The sequence below is a fragment of the Dryobates pubescens genome, chromosome 7, assembly GCF_014839835.1.
Source record: "Dryobates pubescens isolate bDryPub1 chromosome 7, bDryPub1.pri, whole genome shotgun sequence".
Classification (NCBI taxonomy): domain Eukaryota; kingdom Metazoa; phylum Chordata; class Aves; order Piciformes; family Picidae; genus Dryobates; species Dryobates pubescens.
Genome location: NC_071618.1, coordinates 84,549 through 107,163, shown reverse-complemented (window position 1 = coordinate 107,163; position 22,615 = coordinate 84,549). Strand labels below are relative to the sequence as shown.

At 65.3% G+C, this 22,615-nt stretch overlaps 4 protein-coding genes across 4 annotated transcripts; 1 reads left to right on the top strand and 3 right to left on the bottom strand.

The window, feature by feature from the left end:
* Window positions 1-686: 686 nt before the first annotated feature.
* LIN37 (lin-37 DREAM MuvB core complex component) lies at window positions 687-14,526 on the top strand. Its single transcript, XM_054163162.1, has 11 exons — window positions 687-739; window positions 1,284-1,347; window positions 1,656-1,706; window positions 1,817-1,846; window positions 2,855-2,937; window positions 3,783-3,965; window positions 4,217-4,275; window positions 5,059-5,178; window positions 6,505-6,578; window positions 7,036-7,124; window positions 14,498-14,526. The coding sequence occupies exons 1-10, from the start codon at window positions 706-708 to the stop codon at window positions 7,115-7,117; spliced, it is 780 nt and encodes a 259-aa protein (XP_054019137.1). The 5' UTR covers window positions 687-705; the 3' UTR covers window positions 7,118-7,124; window positions 14,498-14,526.
* Window positions 8,014-10,135, bottom strand: PSENEN (presenilin enhancer, gamma-secretase subunit). The gene is made up of 4 exons (XM_054163038.1): window positions 10,053-10,135; window positions 9,742-9,802; window positions 9,055-9,159; window positions 8,014-8,227 (listed from the first exon to the last, which is right to left on the bottom strand). Exons 2-4 carry the CDS (start codon window positions 9,800-9,802, stop codon window positions 8,088-8,090), a joined length of 306 nt encoding a protein of 101 aa, XP_054019013.1. The 5' UTR covers window positions 10,053-10,135; the 3' UTR covers window positions 8,014-8,087.
* LOC128897335 (histone-lysine N-methyltransferase 2B-like) lies at window positions 11,147-17,425 on the bottom strand. The gene is made up of 10 exons (XM_054163036.1): window positions 16,926-17,425; window positions 16,556-16,630; window positions 16,406-16,458; window positions 15,530-15,649; window positions 15,169-15,243; window positions 13,962-14,139; window positions 13,326-13,436; window positions 12,849-12,932; window positions 12,018-12,147; window positions 11,147-11,424 (listed from the first exon to the last, which is right to left on the bottom strand). Exons 1-10 carry the CDS (start codon window positions 16,934-16,936, stop codon window positions 11,149-11,151), a joined length of 1,113 nt encoding a protein of 370 aa, XP_054019011.1. The 5' UTR covers window positions 16,937-17,425; the 3' UTR covers window positions 11,147-11,148.
* Window positions 17,426-17,841: 416 nt separating this feature from the next.
* LOC128897345 (proline-rich protein 2-like) lies at window positions 17,842-20,597 on the bottom strand. The gene is made up of 3 exons (XM_054163161.1): window positions 20,454-20,597; window positions 18,134-18,735; window positions 17,842-18,093 (listed from the first exon to the last, which is right to left on the bottom strand). The coding sequence occupies exons 1-3, from the start codon at window positions 20,572-20,574 to the stop codon at window positions 17,842-17,844; spliced, it is 975 nt and encodes a 324-aa protein (XP_054019136.1). The 5' UTR covers window positions 20,575-20,597.
* Between the last annotated feature and the right edge of the window lie 2,018 nt (window positions 20,598-22,615).

The window sequence follows — 22,615 nt, the reverse complement described above, 5'->3', positions numbered from 1 at the left end:
CCCCACGCTGTGGGGTCTGCGCCGAGGCCTCTCCCGCCCCGGGGCTCCCGCGGCCTCCCCTTCCCAGCGGGCCCTGCGCGCGTCGCGCGCCGGCGGACTCCCCTCTCCTATTGGCTCCCCGCGCGACTCGCGCCCGCCCCTCTCCACCGGGCCGTTACCCGTCATCCCCCGCGGCCTCAAGCTGACGGCGCCGGACCACCCCCCCAAAACTCCCGTCATGCCCCCCGTGACCCTCTCGTGCCAGGCTCCGCCAATAGCAAGCGGAGGAAGGGCGGACGGGCGGCAACGGAGGCCAATAGGAGCCGGAAGGGGGCGGGGCGAAGCCTGGTGGCGGCGGAGGCCGCGGCGGCTACAGGGAAGGGAGCGGAGCGGTGAGGAGGAAGCCGGGTTGGGAGGGCTCGGGAGGGGGTCTAGGGGAGACCAGGAGTGGGAGAGAGGCCGACAGAGGCCTACAGACTCCCCTATAGGGGACCGGGAGTTGGGGTGAGGCCTCCAGAGGCCTACGGAAGGCCCTAGGGGCTACAGAGAGCCGTCATAGGAGACCGGGCGTGGGGGTGAGGTTGTAGGGCCCTACGGAAGCCCATAGGTGCCTGTAGACCTCCGCTATAGGGGGCAGGGAGTCGGGGTGAGGCTTATAGTATCCTATGGACGTCCCTGTAAACATTCCCCCGGTCCCCTCCAGACCCTCATAGGGGCCCCAGGACCATGTTGGCTGTGAAGGTGAAAGTGGAGAAGCCAGGTGAGCCCCTCCCAGTTCAGCCCAGTATGGCTCAGTGCCCTCTCAGTTCCTTCCAGTTCAACCCAGTGCCTCCCAGTATGGCCCATTGCCTCCCAAACCCCCTCCCAGTATGACCCAGTGCCGTCCAGCTTCCATCCCAGTCCCTCCCAGCATGGCCCAGTGCCCCCCAGCTTCCATCCCAGTCCCTCCCAGTATGACCCAGTGCCGTCCAGCTTCCATCCCAGTCCCTCCCAGCATGGCCCAGTGCCCCCCAGCTTCCATCCCAGTCCCTCCCAGCATGGCCCAGTGCCCCCCAGCTTCCATCCCAGTCCCTCCCAGTATGGCCCAGTGCCCCCCAGCTTCCATCCCAGTCCCTCCCAGCATGGCCCAGTGCCCCCCAGCTTCCATCCCAGTCCCTCCCAGTATGGCCCAGTGCCCCCTCAGTTCCCCTCCCAGTTCCTCCTAGTCCCCCCCCCAGTGCCTCTGGGCAGCACTCACAGCCAGGGGCAGCTGCCCAAGGCTCACTGGCAGCCCTGGGAGCTTACTGGTCCATACTGGTTGCCAGACCTGGAGGCGGCCTCGGCCCGGAGCCGCCTGGATGCTGTGCTGCAGGAGCTGCTGGAGCGCAGGTGGGAGGCTACTGGGAGCTACTGGGAGGCATGGGGAGGGGATCTGGGGGCACTGAGCCATACTGGGAGGGGACTGGGAGGGACTGAGCCATACTGGGAGGAACTGGGATGGACTGTGAGGAGATTTGGGGGGCACTGGGAAGCACTGGGATGGGATTTGGGAGGGACTGGGAGGAGAGTTTGGGGCACTGGGAGGCACTGGGAGGGGGTTTTGGTGGGACTGGGAGGTGATTTGGGGGGACACTAGGAGAAACTGAGCCATACTGGGAGCAACTGGGATGAACTGGGCTCTCTCCCTACCCACCCAGGGAGCCACTGGAGGAGGAGGTTGGAAAAACTGCAGGCGAGGCCCACAGCAAGTGAGCATAGTGGGATGGACTGGGAGGGCACTGGGGGGGCTGGGAGGGCACTGGGGGGGCTGGGAGGGCACTGGGAGCACTGGAAGGGTCTGACTCTGTTGCTGTTGCAGGGAGGCCTCACCCAGCGCCCCTGGGAAGAGGTAGGGATTGGGAGCACTGGGAGAGGGTTTGGGAGGCACTGGGAGTGCCTGGGGAACTAGGAGGGTAATGGGAGCATTGGGAGGCACTGGGGGGGGACTGGGAGGGGATTGGGAGTTACTGGGGGGCACTGGGAGGGGACTGGGAGGAGTCTGGGAGAGACTGGGAAGAGTCTGGGAGGGCTCTGGGAGGGCTCTGGGAGGCACTGGGAGGGCTCTGGGGGGCTCTGGGAGGGCACTGGGAGGCACTGGGAGGGCTCTGGAAGGCACTGGGAGGGCACTGGGAGGCTCTGGGAGGGCACTGGGGGGCTCTGGGAGGGCTCTGGGGGGCTCTGGGAGGGCTCTGGGAGGGCACTGGGAGGCACTGGGGGGCTCTGGGGGGCTCTGGGAGGCTCTGGGAGGGCACTGGGAGGGCTCTGGGGGGCACTGGGGGGCTCTGGGAGGGCTCTGGGGGGCACTGGGAGGCTCTGGGGGGCACTGGGAGGCTCTGGGGGGCTCTGGGGGGCACTGGGGGGCTCTGGGGGGCACTGGGAGGCTCTGGGGGGCACTGGGAGGCTCTGGGAGGCTCTGGAAGGGCTCTGGGAGGCTCTGGAAGGGCTCTGGGAGGGCTCTGGGAGGGCACTGGGGGGCTCTGGGAGGCTCTGGGGGGCACTGGGGGGCTCTGGGAGGCTCTGGGGGGCACTGGGGGGCACTGGGAGGCTCTGGGAGGGCTCTGGGGGGCTCTGGGAGGCACTGGGGGGCTCTGGGGGGCACTGGGGGGCTCTGGGAGGCTCTGGGGGGCACTGGGGGGCTCTGGGGGGCACTGGGGGGCTCTGGGGGGCACTGGGGGGCACTGGGGGGCTCTGGGGCAGCTGCTGTGGGGCTGCCGGGGGCGGGGCCAGGCCCTCCCCTGCCTCGTGCCTGCCTTCTGCCATCCTCCGCGTGACCCCTGCGGCCCCGCCCCTCGCTGCCCCTGCCCTGAGCGGGGGGTGTCACGTGGCCGGCCGCGTCACGGCAGCGCCCCTCCCCCAGGCCCGCGGCCAGGCTCTCGCAGCAGCGGCGCAAGAAGCGGCGCGAGGCGGAGGAGGGCCCCGAGCCCGGCCTGCAGCGGCACAGTGAGGCCGGCGGGGGCGCTGCGGGGCATGGGCCGCGGGCACCGGGCCGGGGGGGGCGCTGCGGGGCCTGGGCCGCGGGCACCGGGCCGGGGGGGGCGCTGCGGGGCATGGGCCGCGGGCACCGGGCCGGGGGGGGCGCTGCGGGGCATGGGCCGCGGGCACCGGGCCGGGGGGGGCGCAGGGGAGGGGCACAGGAGGGGGGGGGCCGCAGGGGAGGGGGCCACAGGAGGGGGCCACAGGAGGAGGGGGCCACAGGAGGAGGGGGCCGCAGGGGGGGGGCCACAGGAGGGGGCCACAGGAGGAGGGGGGCCGCAGGGGGGGGCCAGAGGGCGTTCCAGGCCCAAACGGAGGCCCCAGTGCGAGGCCTGACCCCTAGGAGCTCACCCCACAGATCCTGAGCCGGAGGAGCCGGACCCACAGGAGCCAGGCTCAGGGGAGGGCCTGGGCCCAGGGACTTCGTGGGGTCTGCCCCAGAGATTCTGACCCCTGGGAGCTGGGCCTATAGGAACCAGGCCCAGAGAGAGACCCAGAGGGAGCCAGGTCCAGAGTGGAATGGACACTATGGGGCAGGAGAAGGGAGCTGTGGGGCAGAGGAAGGAATCTCTGCGGCAGGGGAGGGAATCTATGAGGCAGGGCTGGACTCTGTGGGTCAAGGGAAGAGATCTGTGGGGCAGGGGAGGGAACCTGTGGGGCAGGGCTGGTCCCTGCGAGTCAGAGGAAGGAATCTGTGGGGCAGGGAAGTGAATCAATAGAGCTGAGGAGGGAATCTGAGGCAGGGCTGGGATCTATGGGGCAGGGCTGGACTCTGTGGGGAAGGGGAAGGCATCCATGGGGCTGCCCCACAGATTCCTACGTGATCAAGCTGTTCGACCGCAGTGTGGAGCTGGGGCAGTTCCCGGAGGGGACTCCGCTCTACCCTGTCTGCAGGGCCTGGATGAGGAACTGCCCCACGGCACAGAGCCCTCCTGCCCCACAAGTGACCCCCCCCAGGCCTGAGGTCAGCTCCACAAGTCACCTTCAGACCTATAGCTGATCCCAAAGTAGTGTTACAGGCCCAGACGTGCCCCAGAAGTGATCTTCTGTGCCCATTCGTGATTCTTTGGACCCCAAGTGCCCCATAAGTGCCCCACAAGTCACACCCAGACCCTTAAGACACCCTTAAGTAACATTGCAGACCCGGAAGTGACCTGGAAGTAATCCTTAAGTGACTGCCCAGAACCACAAGTAGTCCTCTGGACCTATAAGTGACCCCTAAGTGCCCTTTAAGTGCTCCCCCCAGACCTAAAAGTGCTTCACACTGACTCCCAGGCCTATAAGTGCCCCATAAGTGATCCTTGTGTGACAGGCCAGGCCTGTAAGTGCCCCATAAGTGATCCTTGTGTGACAGGCCAGGCCTATAAGTGCCCCATAAGTGATCCTTGTGTGACAGGCCAGGCCTGTAAGTGCCCCATAAGTGATCCTTGTGTGACAGGCCAGGCCTGTAAGTGCCCCATAAGTGATCCTTGTGTGACAGGCCAGGCCTGTAAGTGCCCCATAAGTGATCCTTGTGTGACAGGCCAGGCCTGTAAGTGCCCCATAAGTGATCCTTGTGTGACAGGCCAGGCCTGCAAGTGCCCCATGAGAGCTTTCTAAATGGTTGCCTGGACTATTAAGTGACTGTGGACTCATAAATGATCCCTAAGTGATCTCTGTAGACCCATAAGTGATGTCCCTGGCTCCATAAGTGATCCTCCCCAGACCCATAAGTGCCCCACAAGTGAGCTTTAAGTGATGTTCTGGACCTATAAGTGACTTGCTAGCCCCATAAGTGACCCATACATGATCCCCTGGACCCATAAGTGACCCCCTTGCCCCACAAGTGACTTCTCTGGACTCATAAGTGCCCCATAAGTGACCCCCTGAACACATAAGTGCTCCACAAGTCACCCCCTCAGCCCCATAAGTGCTCTTCCTGGACCCCTAAGTGCCCCCCGCAGCCACATAAGGAACATTCCAGCCTCATAAGTGCCCCCCCCCCCCCCCCCCCCAAGCCCCCTCACTGCCTCCCTAGCCCCCTAACTGCCCCACCCACCCCCCCCCGCCCCATAACTCCACTTACAGGTCTCATCCTCTCCTCTCCAGGCACCAGTGCATGCTGGGAAGGTTGCAGACATCTATGAGCTGCCCCCCCCAGCCCCTCCTGGACCTCCCCGGATCCCTTCCCCCCTCGGACCGGAAGTGGGCAACCAAGAAGGGGAACTGGTGAGGGACTGGGAGGGGACTGGGAGGGACTGAGGAGCGACTTTCCTGGCCAAGCTGTCAGCCCCTGGCTGGGACAGCAGCTCTCTGAGCTGGGTTAGGAACTGGCTGGAGGCTGAGCCCAGAGAGTGGTGGTGAATGGTGCCACAGCCAGCTGGCAGCCAGGCACCAGTGGTGTGCCCCAGGGATCAGTGCTGGGCCCCATCCTCTTTAACATCTTTATTGATGATCTGGAGGAGGGGGTTGAGTCAGTCACCAGTAAATTTGCTGACACCACCAAGCTGGGGGCAGGAGTTGATCTGCTGGAGGGTAGAGAGGCTCTGCAGAGGGACCTCAACAGGCTGGGCAGATGGGCAGAGTCCAACGGCATGAGATTGAACACATCCAAGTGCCAGGTTCTGCACATTGGCCACAGCAACCCCATGCAGAGCTACAGGCTGGGGTCAGAGTGGCTGAGAACAGCCAGGCAGAGAGGGACCTGGGGGTGCTGGTTGATGGTAGGCTGAACATGAGCCTGCAGTGTGCCCAGGCAGCCTAGAGGGCCAATGGCATCCTGGCCTGCATCAGGAACAGTGTGGCCAGCAGGAGCAGGGAGGTCATTCTGCCTCTGTACACTGCACTGGTTAGGCCACACCTTGAGTCCTGTGTCCAGTTCTGGGCCCCTCAGTTTAGGAAGGAGGTTGACTTGCTGGAACGAGTCCAGAGAAGAGCAACGAAGCTGGGGAGGGGTCTGGAGCACAGCCCTGTGAGGAGAGGCTGAGGGAGCTGGGGTTGCTTGGCCTGGAGAAGAGGAGACTCAGGGGTGACCTTATTGCTCTCTACAACTCCCTGAAGGGAGGTTGTAGACAGGCAGAGGTTGATCTCTTCTCCCAGGCAAGCAGCACCAGAACAAGAGGACACAGTCTCAGGCTGTGCCAGGGGAGGTTTAGGCTGGAGGTTAGGAAGAAGTTCTATACAGAGAGAGTGATTGCCCATTGGAATGGGCTGCCTGGGGAGGTGGTGGAGTCACCATCCCTGGAGGTGTTCAGGAGGAGACTTGCTGGGGTGCTTGGTGCCATGGGTTAGTTGTTTAGGTGGTGTTGGATGATAGGTTGGCCACAATCTTGAAGGTCTTTTCCAACCTGGTTTGTTCTGTTCTGTTCTATTCCTCTTGGAGAGACTGAGAAGAGACTAGGAGGAGGTTGGGAGGGACTGGAAAGCGACTTGGAGGGGACTGGGATGGACTGAGAATAACTGGGAAGGGATTGGAAGAGACCAGGAGGGACTGGGGGTGGGGATCCCCTCAATGATGTTACCAATTATGTCACTTCCGGTGTCTCCCCCACCCAGGGTCCTGATCCTCCTCCCTCCATGGCCTCCCTGATCTACAGCAACATGGAGAGGTGGAAACGTGTCCGGCAGAGGTACTAGGAGGCACTGGGAGGGGATTGGGAGGCACTGGGAGGGGATTTAGGAGCACTGGGAAGGGACTGGGAGGGGAATCAGTTTCCGGCAGCCCCAGCAGCAGCCACTAGAGGGAGCTGGGGAGCAGCAGGAGGCACTAGGAGGCAATCAGCTCCCTGCAGTTCCAGGGGCAGCCGCTAGAGGGAGGTGGGGAGCAGCAGGAGGCACTAGGAGGCAATCAGCTCCCTGCAGTTCCAGGGGCAGCCGCTAGAGGGAGGTGGGGAGCAGCAGGAGGCACTAGGAGGGAATCAGCTCCCTGCAGTTCCAGGGGCAGCCGCTAGAGGGAGCTGGGGAGCAGCAGGAGGCACTAGGAGGCAATCAGCTCCCTGCAGTTCCAGGGGCAGCCACCAGAAGGAGCTGGGGAGCAGCGGGAGGCAGCCTGCAGCCAGCTCTCTGCTGCTTCTCTGGCGCCCCCAGGTGGCAGGAGGCGGCGCAGCGCCAGCAGCAGCGCTACGGCCCCAGCCTGCGGCTCCTGCGCCTGATCTACGAGCGCCAGTGACGACCAGTGCGGACCAGTGCGGCACCCGAGGGGCACCCAGGAGACCTCCCAGTCCCTTCCAGTATGGCCTGGGACCGCTCCCAGTGCTCCCAGTATGGACCCAGGAACCCTCCCAGTATGCCCAGGAGCGTTCCCAGTCTCTCCCAGTGCAGCCTGGAGGCCTCCCAGTCCCTCCCCGTATGCAACCAAGATGCTTCCAGTGTGTCCCAGGAGCCCTCCCAGTCCCCCCCAGTCCCTTCCCAGTGCTCTCCAACCAATAAACTCTTTGCCCCGCCCCTTCTCCTGTCCCTCATTGGCTGGGTGGGGGTGAGGGGGCAGGACTTAAGCCACCACATGACCAAAGGGGACGGGGGGTGGGGCCACAGCTTTATTGCTGCTGGGGGGAGCAGGGTCCAGGAATTGGGGGGGGGAGGGCCCCTGGAGGGCGTGGCCATGACGTAATCACATCACAGGTGGTCTCTGACGTCATCACACGTGGCCTCTGACACCATCACACCTAGGGGAGGGGAGGGGGAGGATTCAGCCCCTCACAGAAGCTTTGGGGCGGGGGGGAAGGAGAGTGGCTCAAACTTCCTCTCCCCCCCTTAACTTTGGGGTTCCACAAGACCCCTCCCAACCTCCCCCAAAGACCCCTCTCCAGTTTCTCAGGCCCCCACCCCCAATCCTCCCCTCCCCCTTCTGGGGCCTCCCCTTCCTCCTTTTGGGGTCTCTCCTCCTTCCTCTGGGGCCTCTTCCTTCCCTCTCTATAGGCTCTCCCACTCCCCACTGCCCTCCCCTCTTTAGAGTCTCCTCTCTCCTCCTTTTAGGGTCTCCTCCCTGCCCCCTTCTGGGGGTCTCCCCCCCATTTGGGGGGGTCTCTCCACCCCTCCCTCCCTCCCTCTCCCCTTCCTCACCTCCCAGCAGCCCTCAGCCTCTTCTCCCTCCTCTGGGTGGGGAAGAGGATCCCGGGGAGGGGGCTTGGGGGGCATCCTCAGGGGGTCCCCAGAGGAAGGGTGAAGGCCAAGTAGTCTCCCAGGACCCCCCAGCTGGCTCTGCGGCTCTGGAACAGCCCCACCCAGGCCCCCAGCCCCACCCCCCACAGCCCCACCCCCAGCGCCGAGCGGCGGACGTCTGGGGGGAGGGGGGGGAGGGGAGGGGAGAGGGAGGAGGGGGAGGGGAAGGGGAAGAGGGAAAAGGGGGAGCAAAGGAGGGGGAAGGAAGAGGGGGAAGGAAGAGGGGGAAATGGGGGAGGGAGAGAAGGGGGAGGGAGAGAAGGGGGAGGAAAAGAGGGGGGGAGGGAGCCAAAAGAGGGGGAAGGGGAGTTAGAATCGACTTAGGCTGCCCCCAGCCCCACTAGCCCCTCCCCAGCCCCACTAGCCCCTCCCCAGCCCCTCCCAGCCCTCCCCAGCCACCTCTAGCCCCTCCCCAGCCCCTCCCAGCCCCACTAGCCCCTCCCCAGCCCCACTAGCCCCTCCCCAGCCCCTCCCAGCCCTCCCCAGCCACCTCTAGCCCCTCCCCAGCCCCTCTAGCCCCTCCCCAGCCCCTCCCAGCCCCACTAGCCCCTCCCCAGCCCCACTAGCCCCTCCCCAGCCCTCCCCAGCCACCTCTAGCCCCTCTAGGTGCCCCCCAGCCCCCTCTAAACCCCCCTTAGCCCCTCCCCAGCCCCCTCCAGCCCTCCCCCAGGCCTCCTAAGTGCCCTCCAGCCCCCTCTAAATGCCCCCAACCTCCTCTAGACCCTCCCCCAGCCCCCTCTAGACCCACCCCAAGCCCTCTAGGTGCCCCCAACCACCACCACCCCCAGCCCCCTCTAGGCCGCTGCCCCCAGCCCCCTGGGTGCCCCACAACTGCCTCCAGCCCCTCCCCGACCCCCTTCAGCCCCGCTCCTGACCCGTCCCAACCCCCTTTAGCCCCCTCAAGCCCCCCCTCAGCCCCCTGGAGCCCCCACCCCGGGCGCTCACAGCGGCGTATTTGCGGCTGCTGGCCATAGGGGGGCGCCACGAAGGCTTCCCGGAAGAACCAGAGGACGTTCACCAGCCAAAGGAAGGGCAGCAGAGCAAAGCCCCCTGGGGACAGGAGAGCAGGAGGGGGGAGGTGAGGGCCTGGGAGAGACTGGGAGGGGACTGGGAGGGCACTGGGAGGGGGTTTAGGGGCACTAGGAAGGAATTTGAGAGACTGGGAGGCACTGGGGAGTGACTGGGAGAGTCCTGGGAAGGGGGTTGGGGGCACTGGGAGGGGACTGGGAGTGGACTGGGAAGGACTAGGAAGGGATTGGGAGAGCCTGAGAGGGCTTGGGGAAAGACTGGGAGGGGGACTGGGAGACTCAAAGGGGACTGGGAGCAACTGGGAGGGGTACTGGAGATAGTGGGAGGCACTGGAGAGTGACTGGGAAGCACTGGGAGGGGAGCGGGAGGCACTGGGAGGGGGCTGGGAGGCACTGGGAGGGGGCTGGGAGGCACTGGGAGGGGGCTGGGAGGCACTGGGAGAGGGTTGGGAGGCACTGGGAGAGAGTTGGGAGGCACTGGGAGGGGGTTGGGAGGCACTGGGAGGGGGCTGGGAGGCACTGGGAGGGGAGCGGGAGGGGGCTGGGAGGCACTGGGAGGGGGCTGGGAGGCACTGGGAGGGGGTTGGGGGCACCGGGGGCAGACCCAGGTAGTATTTGCGGCACAGCTCCAACTTGTCCTCATTGGAGACCCTCTCCAGGTTCATCTGCGGGGCAGAGACCCACGGCTGGGACCCACCAGCGGCCTCCCCCCGGCCCCCAGCCCCACAACCCTGCCCCCTCCCCCCCAGCTCCACAACTGCTTCTCCCCTCCCCGCGCCCCACAGCCGCTCCGCTAAGGCACAGACCCTGCCCCCCTCCGGCCCCACAAGTGTCCCCCGGACCCCCAAGGACCCCTGGGCGCCCCGCCCCGCCCCGGGATCCCCCAAATCCGCCCCCAGCTTCCCCCGCCCCAACCTTCCTTCGCTTCCCGGCCCAGCGCTTCCGGCTCAGGCCCCGCGGAGCACGACGGGAAACGGCGCGCAGGAGCCAATGGGAGCGCGGCGGAGGCGGGCTTTAGTGCGGGTGGAGGAGCCAATGGGGGCGCGGCTGCGCCGCGGGGCATGATGGGAAGCGGCTGCTAGGAGGCAATGGGAGGGCAGCCTGGGGGGCCGCGGGGCATGATGGGAAGCGGCTGCTAGGAGGCAATAGGCTGCGGGCTGGGAGCGCTGGGGTCGTACTGGGATCATACTGGGACCGTACTGGGCGCACTGGGATCGTACTGGGACCGTACTGGGAGCGCTGGGATCGTACTGGGACCATCCTGGGAGCGCTGGGATCGTACTGGGACCATCCTGGGAGCGCTGGGATCGTACTGGGACCGTACTGGGAGCGCTGGGATCGTACTGGGATCGTACTGGGACCATCCTGGGTGCACTGGGATTGTACTGGGACCATCCCGGGCACGCTGGGATCGTACTGGGATCGTACTGGGACCATTTTGGGAGCGCTGGGATCGTACTGGGACCATCCCGGGCGCGCTGGGATCGTACTGGGACCATCCTGGGAGCACTGGGATCGTACTGGGACCATCCTGGGAGCGCTGGGATCATACTGGGACCATCCTGGGAGCACACTGGGACCATCCTGGGAGCATCCCTGACCTTGGGGCCCTTTGGGTGACTCCACCACACAGCACCCTGGTGGTGCTTTCATTCCTGCAGCACCTTTGCTGCCCGCCAGGGGCCGCTCTTCGTCCCTGCAACCCTTCATTGCGCACCCTCCGGCACCTCTTGGCCACCCCAGCTGCAGGGCAGCTTGGCCGAGGGCTCCTGCTCGGGGCCCTTGGCTCCAACCCCGTCCAGACCCTCTCCAGCCCTCCAGAACTTGCTCTCTGTCACCTCTGGGCCCTCGGAAGACCTCCAGAACTTCAGGAGAACCTCAGAGGAGCCTCTGAGACATCTCCCCGCGACCTCCAGGCGCTCTGAACACCTCCAGAACCTCTCCACCCGTCCAGGACTTTATTGCCGAGCGCCCCGCCCGGCCGCCCCGCCCAGCCGCGCCCGGCCGCCGCTCAGTTGAGGAAGCGCCGGCAGCGCTTGGCGCCGCAGTTGCAGGGCAGCTTGGCCGAGGGCTCCTCGATGGGGAACTTGTAGTCGTAGGTGAGCTCCTCGCCGGCCAGGATGCGGCGCAGGGCGAAGATGACGATGTGCTTGGCGCCCTCCACCTGGATCACCCGCGAGTAGCAGTTGGGCTCGCAGGAGTGGTTGATGAAGCGCGCGGCGCTGCCGTGCATGGTGGCGTCCACCACCTCCCCCTCGTCCAGCCGGAACATGTAGCACCCGATGCCCTGCCGGGGGAGGGGCGGCGAGGTCAGGGGGAGGAGGAGGGGGGGAGGGGGGGGGGAGGGGGAGGGGGAGGGGGGGGGGAGGAGGGGGGGGGGGGGGGGAGGAGGGGAGGGGGAGGAGAGGAGGAGAAGGGGAGGGGGAGGAGAGGAGGAGAAGGGGAGGGGGAGGAGAGGAGGAGAAGGGGAGGGGGAGGAGAGGAGGAGAAGGGGAGGGGGAGGAGAGGAGGAGAAGGGGAGGGGGAGGGGGAGGAGAGGAGGAGAAGGGGAGGGGGAGGAGAGGAGGAGAAGGGGAGGGGGAGGAGAGGAGGAGAAGGGGAGGGGGAGGAGAGGAGGAAAAGGGGAGGGGGAGGAGAGGAGGAGGGGAGGGGGAGGGATAGGAGGAGAAGGGGAGGGGGAGGGAGAGGAGGAGAAGGGGAGGGGGAGGAGGGGAGGAGGGGGGGAGGAGGAGCAAGAGGAAGAGTAGGGGTGGAGGAGGAAAGGAGGTGGAGGAGAGGAGGGGAGGGGAGGAGGGGAGGGGAGGAGAAGAGAAGGTTAGGAGAGGAAGAGCAGAAGGAGGAGAGAAGCCTCCAAGGCGTCCCCCCAGGGGTGGCCCCAACCTTGCTGTCGTAGAACTTCTCTCTCTTGTCGGTGAGCACGGAGCGCACCACGATCCCGGAGTACTCGATGACCATCTCCCCGGCCTCGATGTTCCTCTTGCAGAAGAGACCTCTCCCGTGGATGGCCGAGCTGGAGACCACCACCCAAGGGTCACCAAAGCCCACCCCAGGCCACCAAACCCAACCCAGAGGTCACCAAAAGCCGCCCGAGGGCCACCAAGAGCCACCCAAGATGGGGCAGGAAGGGTGGGGAGCAGAGGGGAGGGAGGGGAGAGGACAGGAAGGGGCAAAAGGGAGGGGAGGGGACAGGAGGGAGCAGGAGGGGAGAGGGAGGAAAGGGGAGTGAGCACAAAGGGAGGGACAGGGCAAGAAGGGAGGGGAGGGGAGGGGGCAGGAAGGGAGGGAAGAGGACAGAAGGGGGCAGGTAGGGGACAGGAGGGGAGTGAGCAGGAAGGGGCAGGAAAAGGACAGGAGAGAAGGGGGCAGGGAGGGGGCAGCAAAAGTCTGAGAGGGACCTCGGGGCAGCCCCCTAGTGGCTGCTGCCAGAACTGCAACTTCCAATAGGTGGCAGCAGAAGGACGGAGCGGCGGGCAGGGGGCGGGCAGGGGGCGGGCAGGGGGCGGGCAGGGGGCGGGCAGGGGGCGGTGGGCAGGGGGCGGTGGGCAGGGGGTGGGCAGGGAGCGGTGGGCAGGGGGTGGGCAGGGGGTGGGCAGGGGGTGGGCAGGGAGCGGTGGGCAGGGAGCGGTGGGCAGGGGGTGGGCAGGGCGGTCCAGGGGGGGGAAGGGGAGGTCCGGGGGGGCTGCCAGAGGGGTCCCCACGCTCCCCCCTTACCGGTAGACCCCCACGGCCTCCTTGGCTGTCCTCTTGAGGTGCCGGAAGCGCATGGCCATGGGCAGCTCCAGGCTGGCAGCGCGGCTTGGGGGGCGTCAGGGGGGTGCCCCCAGACCCCCACCCAGGGCATCCTAAGCCCTAAGGCCCCCACACCCAGGGCTCCCAGAGCTGACCCACGGCACCCCAACCCTGAGACCCCCACCCAGGGCACCCCCAACCCTGAGACCCCCTCCCAGACCCCACAGCTGCCCACCCACACCCCTCAGCACCCCCCCACATCCCTCAGCCCCCCACCCATGAACCCCCAGGCCCGAGACCTGCACCCACGCCTCCAGCCGCACACCCATGAGCCCCAGCCCCCTCCCCACCCTCCACAGCCCTATGCCCCCCAGCCCCCTTAGCCCTACACCCACTCTGCCCTAGACCCCCTTCCCTCCCCACCCAGCTCCCCTTTCACTCCCCTCCCCCCCTCCTCACCGGGTGGGCTTCAGCTGCACCTCGTCCTCCTCCTCCTCCCTGGGGGGGGGGCCCCGGGGCAGGCAGCGGTGCTGGGAGGCCAGGAAGCTGAACATGTCGAAGGTGCACTTCCTGCGGCGGCCACCAGAGGGCGACAGAGGGTCACGCTCAGCCTTTACTGCTCCCTGCTGCCCCTCCTTGCTCCCTGCCCTCCCTGCCCCCATGGGTGCCCTTCTGGGGGGTCAGGGTGCCATGGGGGGGGGATCCCAGCACCCATGGGTGCCTTTGGCAGGGGGGGATCAGGGTGGTTTGGGGAGTTTGAGGAGGGGGGAACAGGGTGCCACGTGGGGAGGGGGACAGTCAGGGTGGTTCGGGGAGGGTCAGAGTGCCATGGAGGGGATCCCAGCACCCACAGGTGCCCTTGGAGGGGATCAGGTTGCCATGGGGGGCGGATCCCAGCACCCATGGGTGCTCTTGGGGGGATCAGGGTGCCATGGGGGGCGGATCCCGGCACCCATGGGTGCTCTTGGGGGGATCAGGGTGCCATGGGGGGTGGGGGGGAGTCAGGTTGGGATCGGGGTGGGGTGAGGAGTGGGTGTGGCCGGGTCCCCAGCACCCATGGGTGCCCCTCCCCTTCTGCCCCCAGCCCATCCAGACCTGAGGTAGAGCTCTGCCCGGGCGCAGCCAGAAGGGTTCATCTGGGGGGCCCGGGGGGGGTCCCTGCGGGGGTGGTACCGGAACCTGTAGCCCCGGCAGGAGCCGGCCCCCGGCAGCTGCTCCACCAGGAAGGTGACAGCATCGTGCTGCATGCCCAGCAGCCGCAGCCCGCTCATGCCTGCAGCGACCAGCAAGGACCGGCACGGCCCGGTAAGGACCGGCACGGCACGGCACGGACCGGTAAGGACCGGCACGGCCCGGTAAGGACCGGCACGGCCCGGCACGGACCGGTAAGGACCGGCACGGCCCGGCACGGCCCGGCACGGCCCGGCACGGCCCGGCACGGCCCGGCACGGACCGGTAAGGACCGGCACGGCCCGGCACGGACCGGTAAGGACCGGCACGGACCGGTAAGGACCAGCACGGACTGGCACGGACCGGTAAGGACCGGCACGGCACGGACCGGCACGGCCCGGCACAGACCGGCACGGACCGGTAAGGACCGGCACGGCCCGGTAAGGACCAGCACAGACTGGCACGGACCAGTAAGGACCGGCACGGCCCCGTAAGGACCAGCATGGACTGGCACGGACCGGTAAGGACCGGCACGGCACGGACCGGCACGGCCCGGCACAGACTGGCACGGCCCGGTAAGGACCGGCACAGACTGGCACGGCCTGGTAAGGACCGGCATGGCCCGGTAAGGACCGGCACGGCCCGGCACGGACCGGTAAGGACCAGCACGGCCCGGCACGGACCGGTAAGGACCGGCACGGCCCGGTAAGGACCGGCACGGACCAGTAAGGACCGGCACGGACCGGCACGGACCGGTAAGGGCCGGCACGGGCCAGCACAGACCGGCACGGACTGGTGTGGAGCAGTGGGAGACAGTCCAGACCACTCTCAAGCCACCCTCAGGTGTCCCCCAGGTCCCTTCCCCCCTGCTCCCTGAGGCCACTCGGCACTGAATGGGCCAGCAACAACCAAAGGGGACCAGCACAGACCAGTACAGGCCAGTACGGACCAGTAGGGGGCAGTATAGACCAATAGGGACCAGTAGGGAGCAGCCTGGACCCCCCTAAGCCACCCCCAAGTGTCCCCCAGGCCCCCTCCCAGTGCCTCCCAGTATAAACCAGTAACGCCCAGACCCCCTCTCACACCCTCCCAGTGCAGACCAGTAACGCCCAGAGCCCCTCCCAGTGCAGACCAGCGAAGGAGAGGTTCCTCAGCCGGGCGCTGGCTCTGGCCTCCTGCACCTTCTCGATGACTCCGCGCCAGGCCCCTGGGGGTGTCCCAGTATGGACCAGTATGGACCAGTATGCTCCCACTGCTTCCCAGGTGCCTCCCAGTCCCCTCCCAGTGACCTCGCAGTCCCCTTCCAGTGCCACCCAGTCTGCTCCCAGTTCCCTCCCAGTGCCCTCCCAGTGCCTTCCCAATCCCCTCCCAGCCCCCTCCCAGTGCCTCCCAGTGCCCTCCCAGTGCCTTCCCAATCCCCTCCCAGCCCCCTCCCAGTGCCTCCCAAGTCCCCTCCCAGTGCCTCCCAGTCCCCTCCCAGTGCCTCCCAGTACCCTCTATGGTGGCAGAGGTCACTCTCAGTCCATCCTCACTGCTGATCTCGAAGCGCAGTTGGGGCTTGGGGGGCACAGGGCTGGGAGGGGCTCTGGGGGCATCCTCCTCAGAGCTGGCACCTGGGGGCACCCATGGGTGGCACCCAAGAAGGAGAATGAGATCATCCCTGTGTGCCCCTCTCCCCCTATGTGCTCCTCACCCACCCCGGGTTCTCCTCACCCACCCTGCTGCCACCCTTGGGTGCCCTTCACACACCCTGGTTGCTCCTAACCCACCCTGCTGCCACCCTTGGGTGCCCTTCACACACCCTGGTTGCTCCTAACCCACCCTGCTGCCACCCTTGGGTGCCCCTCACACACCCTGGTTGCTCCTAACCCACCCTGCTGCCACCCTTGGGTGCCCTTCACACACCCTGGTTGCTCCTAACCCACCCTGCTGCCACCCTTGGGTGCCCTTCACACACCCTGGTTGCTCCTAACCCACCCTGCTGCCACCCTTGGGTGCCCTTCACACACCCTGGTTGCTCCTAACCCACCCTGCTGCCACCCTTGGGTGCCCTTCACACACCCTGGTTGCTCCTAACCCACCCTGCTGCCACCCTTGGGTGCCCTTCACACACCCTGGTTGCTCCTAACCCACCCTGCTGCCACCCTTGGGTGCCCCTCACACACCCTGGTTGCTCCTAACCCACCCTGCTGCCACCCTTGGGTGCCCCTCACACACCCTGGTTGCTCCTAACCCACCCTGCTGCCACCCAAGGGTGTTCCTCCCCCACCTTTGGGTGCTTCTCACCCACACTGGGTGCTCCTCACCCACCCTTGTGCCACCCAAGGGTGCTCCTCACCCACCCTGGCAGCCCTGGGTGCTCCTCCTACCTTCATAGGTAGCCCAAGGGTGCTCCAAGGCTCCATCACTGGCTGGAGGCGACCTAAGGGGTGGAACCCAGAGGTGGTTGGCACCCATGGGTGGGTGTTTGGCACCCATGGGTGGGTGCCAAGGTCAGAGGGAGGGTAGAGGGTCCTCACCCCAAGCTCCCAAGGTCGCTGAGGTCCTCTGGGTCCTCCTTGAGGTCCAGAAGGTCCTGGAAAGGTTGGGGTGGCCTGGGGGGATGGAGGGGGAAGGGGGCAAGGAGCACCCATGGGTGGCCCTGGCTCCAAGACTGGCACCCAAGGACAAACTGGAAACGACCCAAGGGGGATGGGCCCCGGGGGGGGAAGGGCCCCAGGGGGGGGAAGGGCCCTGGGGGGGATGGACCCAGGGGGGATGGACCCGGGCGGGGGAAGGGCCTCGGGAGGGGGGGAAGGGCCCCGGGGGGGGAGGGCCCTGGGGGGTGGGGAAGGGCCCCAGGGGGGGCAAGGGCCCCAGGGGGAAGAGCCCCGGGGGGAAGGTCCTTACCTGGTGTCCATCTTCTCCTCCTCCTCCTCTTCCTCCTTGCTAACCTCCAGCCTGGGCCTCTTGCCCCCAGCTCCTGGGGTGGTCTCCAGTGTCCTCTTGTGTGGTCTGGAGCTGGCCTCCCAGGTGGCCACCCAGGGTCCCTCTGCCCTGGCTTGCAGGACCTCTCCGTTGTGGTGCTTGGTGGCATCTCCAAGGCTTCCAGGACCGGCCAGGAGGTCCCCATGGGCAGCACCAACCCTGGGGGCATCTCCAGGACCATCCAGAAGAAGTCCTTGAGTGGCATCTCCACAACTTGTGTGGCCACCAAGGAGGTCCCCATGGCTTCCACCTCCCCTGCTGGCATCTCCATGGCTTCTGTGGCCACCCAGGAGGTCCCCATAGGTGGCACCAACCCTGGTGGCACCTCCATGGCTTCCATGTCCATCAAGGAGGTGACCTTGGGTGGCATCTGCATGGCTTCTGTGGCCACCCAGAAGATCCCCATGGGTGGCACCAACCCTGGTGGCATCTCCATAGCTTTCGTGTCCACCAAGGAGGTGACCTTGGGTGGCATCTCCACAGCTTCTGTGGCCACCAAGGAGGTCCCCATGGGTAGCACCTCCCATGTGGTCGCCTTGGTCCCTCTGGGGGCCCCAGGAGGTGCTGCCAGCACCCCCAGGAGGTCCTCCATTGACCTCCAGGTTGGTCCCAGGCCCCTTGGGGCCACCTCCTGTGGCCATGTTCCTGAGGACAAAGTCCAAAATGTCCATGGGGAGGTCCTCAGTGGTGGCAGGAGGTGGGGGAGGACCTTCTGGGGGTGGCCCTGGGGGGTGTGGCCCTGGAGGTCCATCCTGTTGCCCATCCAGTTGGTCAATGTGGGCCACCAGGAGGGGCCCCTGGGCCACTGGTGGCTCCTGGGAGGTCACCACCCTCCGGGTCAAGCTGGAGTAAGGTCCTGAAGGACCACCTTGGAGGTCCCCACGGAGGTTCCCAAGGCCATGAGGGCCACCAGGAGGAGCATGGAGGTGGCCATGGAGGTCCCCAAGGCCGTGAGGGCCACCAAGAGGTCCGTGGAGGTGGCCATGGAGGTCCCCAAGGCCATGGAGACCACCACCAGGAAGTTCTCCACCGTGAAGGCCACCAGGACCACCACAGAGGCCACCATGGAGGTCCCCCGCACCATGAGGGCCTCCATGGAGACCAGCAGGACCACCATGGAGGTCCCCAACCCCATGGAGGCCACCATCAGCTTCCTCATCCTCATCCTCCTCCTCCTCACTGCTGCCCCCTGCCGGTGGCCCTGAGGTGGCCCCCAAGAGCCTGGCCAGGGCCAGTTCAGTGACCTCCAAGTCCTCCAGGGCCAGCTCCTGGCCACCAGCAGAGGACATTGGTGGCCCTCCAAGGGCCATGGGTGGCCCTCCAAGGGTCCTTGGTCCTCCAAATGCTGCTGGTGGCCCTCCAAGGGTCCTTGGTCCTGCAGATGCTGCTGGTGGCCCTCCAAAGGCCATTGGTGGTCCTCCAGGTGACCTTGGTCCTCCAAATGCTGCTGGTGGTCCTCCAGGTGACCTTGGTCCTGCAGATGCTGCTGGTAGCCCTCCAAGGATCATTGGTGGCCCTCCAAGCTCCATCAGTGTCCCCTCAGGTGCTGCCAGCTCCTCCTCTTCCTCTTCCTCCTCCTCCTCTTCCTCCTCCTCCTCCTCCTCCTCACCCGGAGGTGACTTCCTGGGTGGCCTCAGGGGCGGTTGGGGTCCCCTGGGTGGCCTACTGGTGGGGTGGAACTCGGGGTCCCCAACAGTCAGGACCTGCCTGGCCACCGCCTGGCTGCCACCACCTGCAGGGGGAAGGGGGACAGGAAGGTCACCAGGGGTCATCAAAGGTCACCTAAGGTCACCAAGGGTCACTGAGGGACACCAAAGGTCACCAAAGGTGCTCAAGGGACACCCAAAGTCACTAAGGGTCACCAAAGGTCCTCAAGGGTCACCCAAGGTCACTAAGGGTCACTAAACGTCCTCAAGGGTCACCCAAGGTCACTAAGGGTCACTAAGGGTCACCCAAGGTCCTCAAGGGTCATCAAAAATCACCAAGGGTTACCAAAGGTCCTCAAGGATCACTAAGAGTCCTCGAGGGCCACCAAAGGTCACCAAGGGTTACTAAGGGCTACCAAAGGTCACCAAGGGTTCTGAAGGGCCACCAAAGGTCACCAAGGGTTCTGAAGGGCCACCAAAGGTCACCAAGGGTTACTAAGGGCTACCAAAGGTCACCAAGGGTTACTAAGGGCTACCAAAGGTCACCAAGGGTTACTAAGGGCTACCAAAGGTCACCAAGGGTTACTAAGGGCCACCAAAGGTCACCAAGGGTTACTAAGGGCCACCAAAGGTCACCAAGGGTTACTAAGGGTCACCAAAGGTCACCAAGGGTTACTAAGGGTCACCAAAGGTCACTAAGGGTTACTAAGGGTCACCAAAGGTCACCAAGGGTTACTAAGGGCCACCAAAGGTCACCAAGGGTTACTAAGGGTCACCAAAGGTCACCAAGGCTTACTAAGGGCCACCAAAGGTCACCAAGGCTTACTAAGGGTCACCAAAGGTCACCAAGGCTTACTAAGGGTCACCAAAGGTCACTAAGGGTTCTCAAGGGCCACCAAAGGTCACCAAGGATTCTCAAGGGCCACCAAAGGTCACCAAGGGTTCTCAAGGGCCACCAAAGGTCACTAAGAGTTCTCAAGGGTCACCAAAGGTCACTAAGGGTCCTCAAGGGTCAGCCAAAGGTCACTAAGGGTCTTCAAGGGCCACCAAAGGTCACCAAGGGTTCTGAAGGGCCACCAAAGGTCACCAAGGGTTCTCAAGGGTCAGCCAAAGGTCACCAAGGGTTCTCAAGGGCCACCAAAGGTCACCAAGGGTTACTAAGGGTCACCAAAGGTCACCAAGGGTTACTAAGGGTCACCAAAGGTCACCAAGGGTTACTAAGGGTCACCAAAGGTCACCAAGGCTTACTAAGGGTCACCAAAGGTCACCAAGGGTTCTGAAGGGCCACCAAAGGTCACTAAGGGTCCTCAAGGGTCAGCCAAAGGTCACTAAGGGTCTTCAAGGGCCACCAAAGGTCACCAAGGGTTCTGAAGGGCCACCAAAGGTCACCAAGGGTTCTCAAGGGTCACCAAAGGTCACCAAGGGTTCTGAAGGGCCACCAAAGGTCACCAAGGGTTCTCAAGGGTCACCAAAGGTCACCAAGGGTTCTCAAGGGTCACCAAAGGTCACCAAGGGTTCTCAAGGGTCACCAAAGGTCACCAAGGGTTCTCAAGGGTCACCAAAGGTCACCAAGGGTTCTCAAGGGCCACCAAAGGTCACCAAGGGTTCTCAAGGGTCACCAAAGGTCACCAAGGGTCCTCAAGGGTCACCAAAGGTCACCAAGGGTCCTCAAGGGTCACCAAAGGTCACCAAGGGTTCTCAAGGGTCACCAAAGGTCACCAAGGGTCCTCAAGGGTCAGCCAAAGGTCACTAAGGGTCACCCAAGGTCCCCAGAGGTCCCCAATGGCCTTGCAGTGCCTCTCACCAGGGGAGGGCAGGGGTCTGGAGCAGCCCCCGGGGGGAGGTCTGCGGCTGGGGCTGAGCCCTGCTGGGGCCCCGCGGGGGCGGGGACTGGACGGGGGTGGGGCCTCGCTGGCTCCTCCCATGCCAGGGCTGGGGGCGGGGCCTGGGCTGGTATCTGCGTGGGGAGGGGATTACACCAGTATGAACCAGTAAGGACTAGTACAGAGGGACCAGAGGCCCCCCAGTCCCTTCCCAGTCCCTCCCAGTGCCTCCCAGTCCCTTCCCGGTCCCTCCCAGTGCCTCCCAATCCCTTCCCAGTCCCTCCCCAATCCCCTCCCAGTCCCTCCCCAATCCCTTCCCAGTCCCTCCCCAATCCCCTCCCAGTCCCTCCCCAATCCCTTCCCAGTCCCTCCCCAATCCCCTCCCAGTCCCTCCCAGTGCCTCCCAGTCCCTTCCCGGTCCCTCCCCAGTCCCTTCCCAGTCCCTCCCACTGCCTCCCAATCCCTTCCCAGTCCCTCCCCAATCCCTTCCCAGTCCCTCCCCAATCCCCTCCCAGTGCCTCCCAGTCCCTTCCCGGTCCCTCCCCAATCCCCTCCCAGTCTCCTCCCAGTGCCTCCCCCATCCCCTCCCAATCCCCTCCTAGTGCCTTCACATTCCCTTCCCAGTGCCTCCCAGTCCCTTCCCAGTCCCCCCCAGTCCCCCCCAGTACCATGAGCTATGGTCCTGTTCTCCTCGGGGTGCCCCGGGGGGGTCTCCCCATCTCCTGCCCCGCCCCCCGGGTGGTGCTCCAGGATCCGGCAGCGGTACCAGCAGCGCCTCCTGGCGTCCCTGGTGCTCCAGTACAGCCTCCAGCACCTGTCCCAGTGCATACCAGTAAGGACCAGTATGGCCCCAGGACCCCACAACCCACCCCCCAGGCCCTCCCAGTATGGCCTAAGGGCTCCCAGTATGCCCCAGAAGGCTCTCCAGACCTCCCTCTACATCCTCAAATGCCTCCCAGTATAAACCAGTATGGACCAATATGGCCCCAGGACCTCCATAATCCACCCCCAGGCCCTCCAAGTACACCCCAGTGCCTCCCAGTATGGCCCAAGAGGCTCTCCAGGCCTCCATCCATGTCCTCAGGGGCCTCCCAGTACAGGCCAGTGTGGACCAGTGCCTTCCACTATGGCCCCAGGAGCCCTAAATCCACCCTCCCAGTCTCTCCCAGTCCCCTCCCAGTGCCTTACTGGTATCCAACTGGGAACAGTCTCCCATTGCACTCTGAGAACTCAGTCAGGGCCCCCAGGCTGTCGATGCGGATGGAGCCTGCAAAGACCACCAGGACAGACCACTACAGACCAGTGCCGACCAGCACTGACCAGTACAGACCAGTGCCGACCAGCACTGACCAGTACAGACCAGTGCCGACCAGCACTGACCAGTGCAGACCAGTGCCGACCAGCGCCGACCAGTGCAGACCAGTACCGACCAGTGCCGACCAGCACTGACCAGTACAGACCAGTGCCGACCAGCACTGACCAGTACAGACCAGTGCCGACCAGCACTGACCAGTACAGACCAGTGCCGACCAGCACTGACCAGTACAGACCAGTGCCGACCAGCACTGACCAGTACAGACCAGTACCGACCAGTGCCGACCAGCACTGACCAGCACAGACCAGTACAGACCAGTGCCGACCAGCACTGACCAGTGCAGACCAGTACCGACCAGTGCCGACCAGCACTGACCAGTACAGACCAGTGCCGACCAGCACTGACCAGTACAGACCAGTGCCGACCAGCACTGACCAGCACAGACCAGTACCGACCAGTGCCGACCAGCACTGACCAGCACAGACCAGTGCCGACCAGCGCTGACCAGTACAGACCAGTGCCGACCAGCGCTGACCAGCACAGACCAGTACCGACCAGTGCCGACCAGTACAGACCAGTACCGACCAGTGCCGACCAGCACTGACCAGTACAGACCAGTGCAGCCCAGTACAGACCAGTACAGACCAGTGCAGACCAGTGCAGCCCAGTACAGACCAGTACAGACCAGTGCAGCCCAGCACTGACCAGTACAGACCAGTACCGACCAGTGCCGACCAGTACAGACCAGTGCCGACCAGCACTGACCAGTACAGACCAGTGCCGACCAGTGCCGAACAACACCGACCAGTACAGACCAGTGCCAACCAG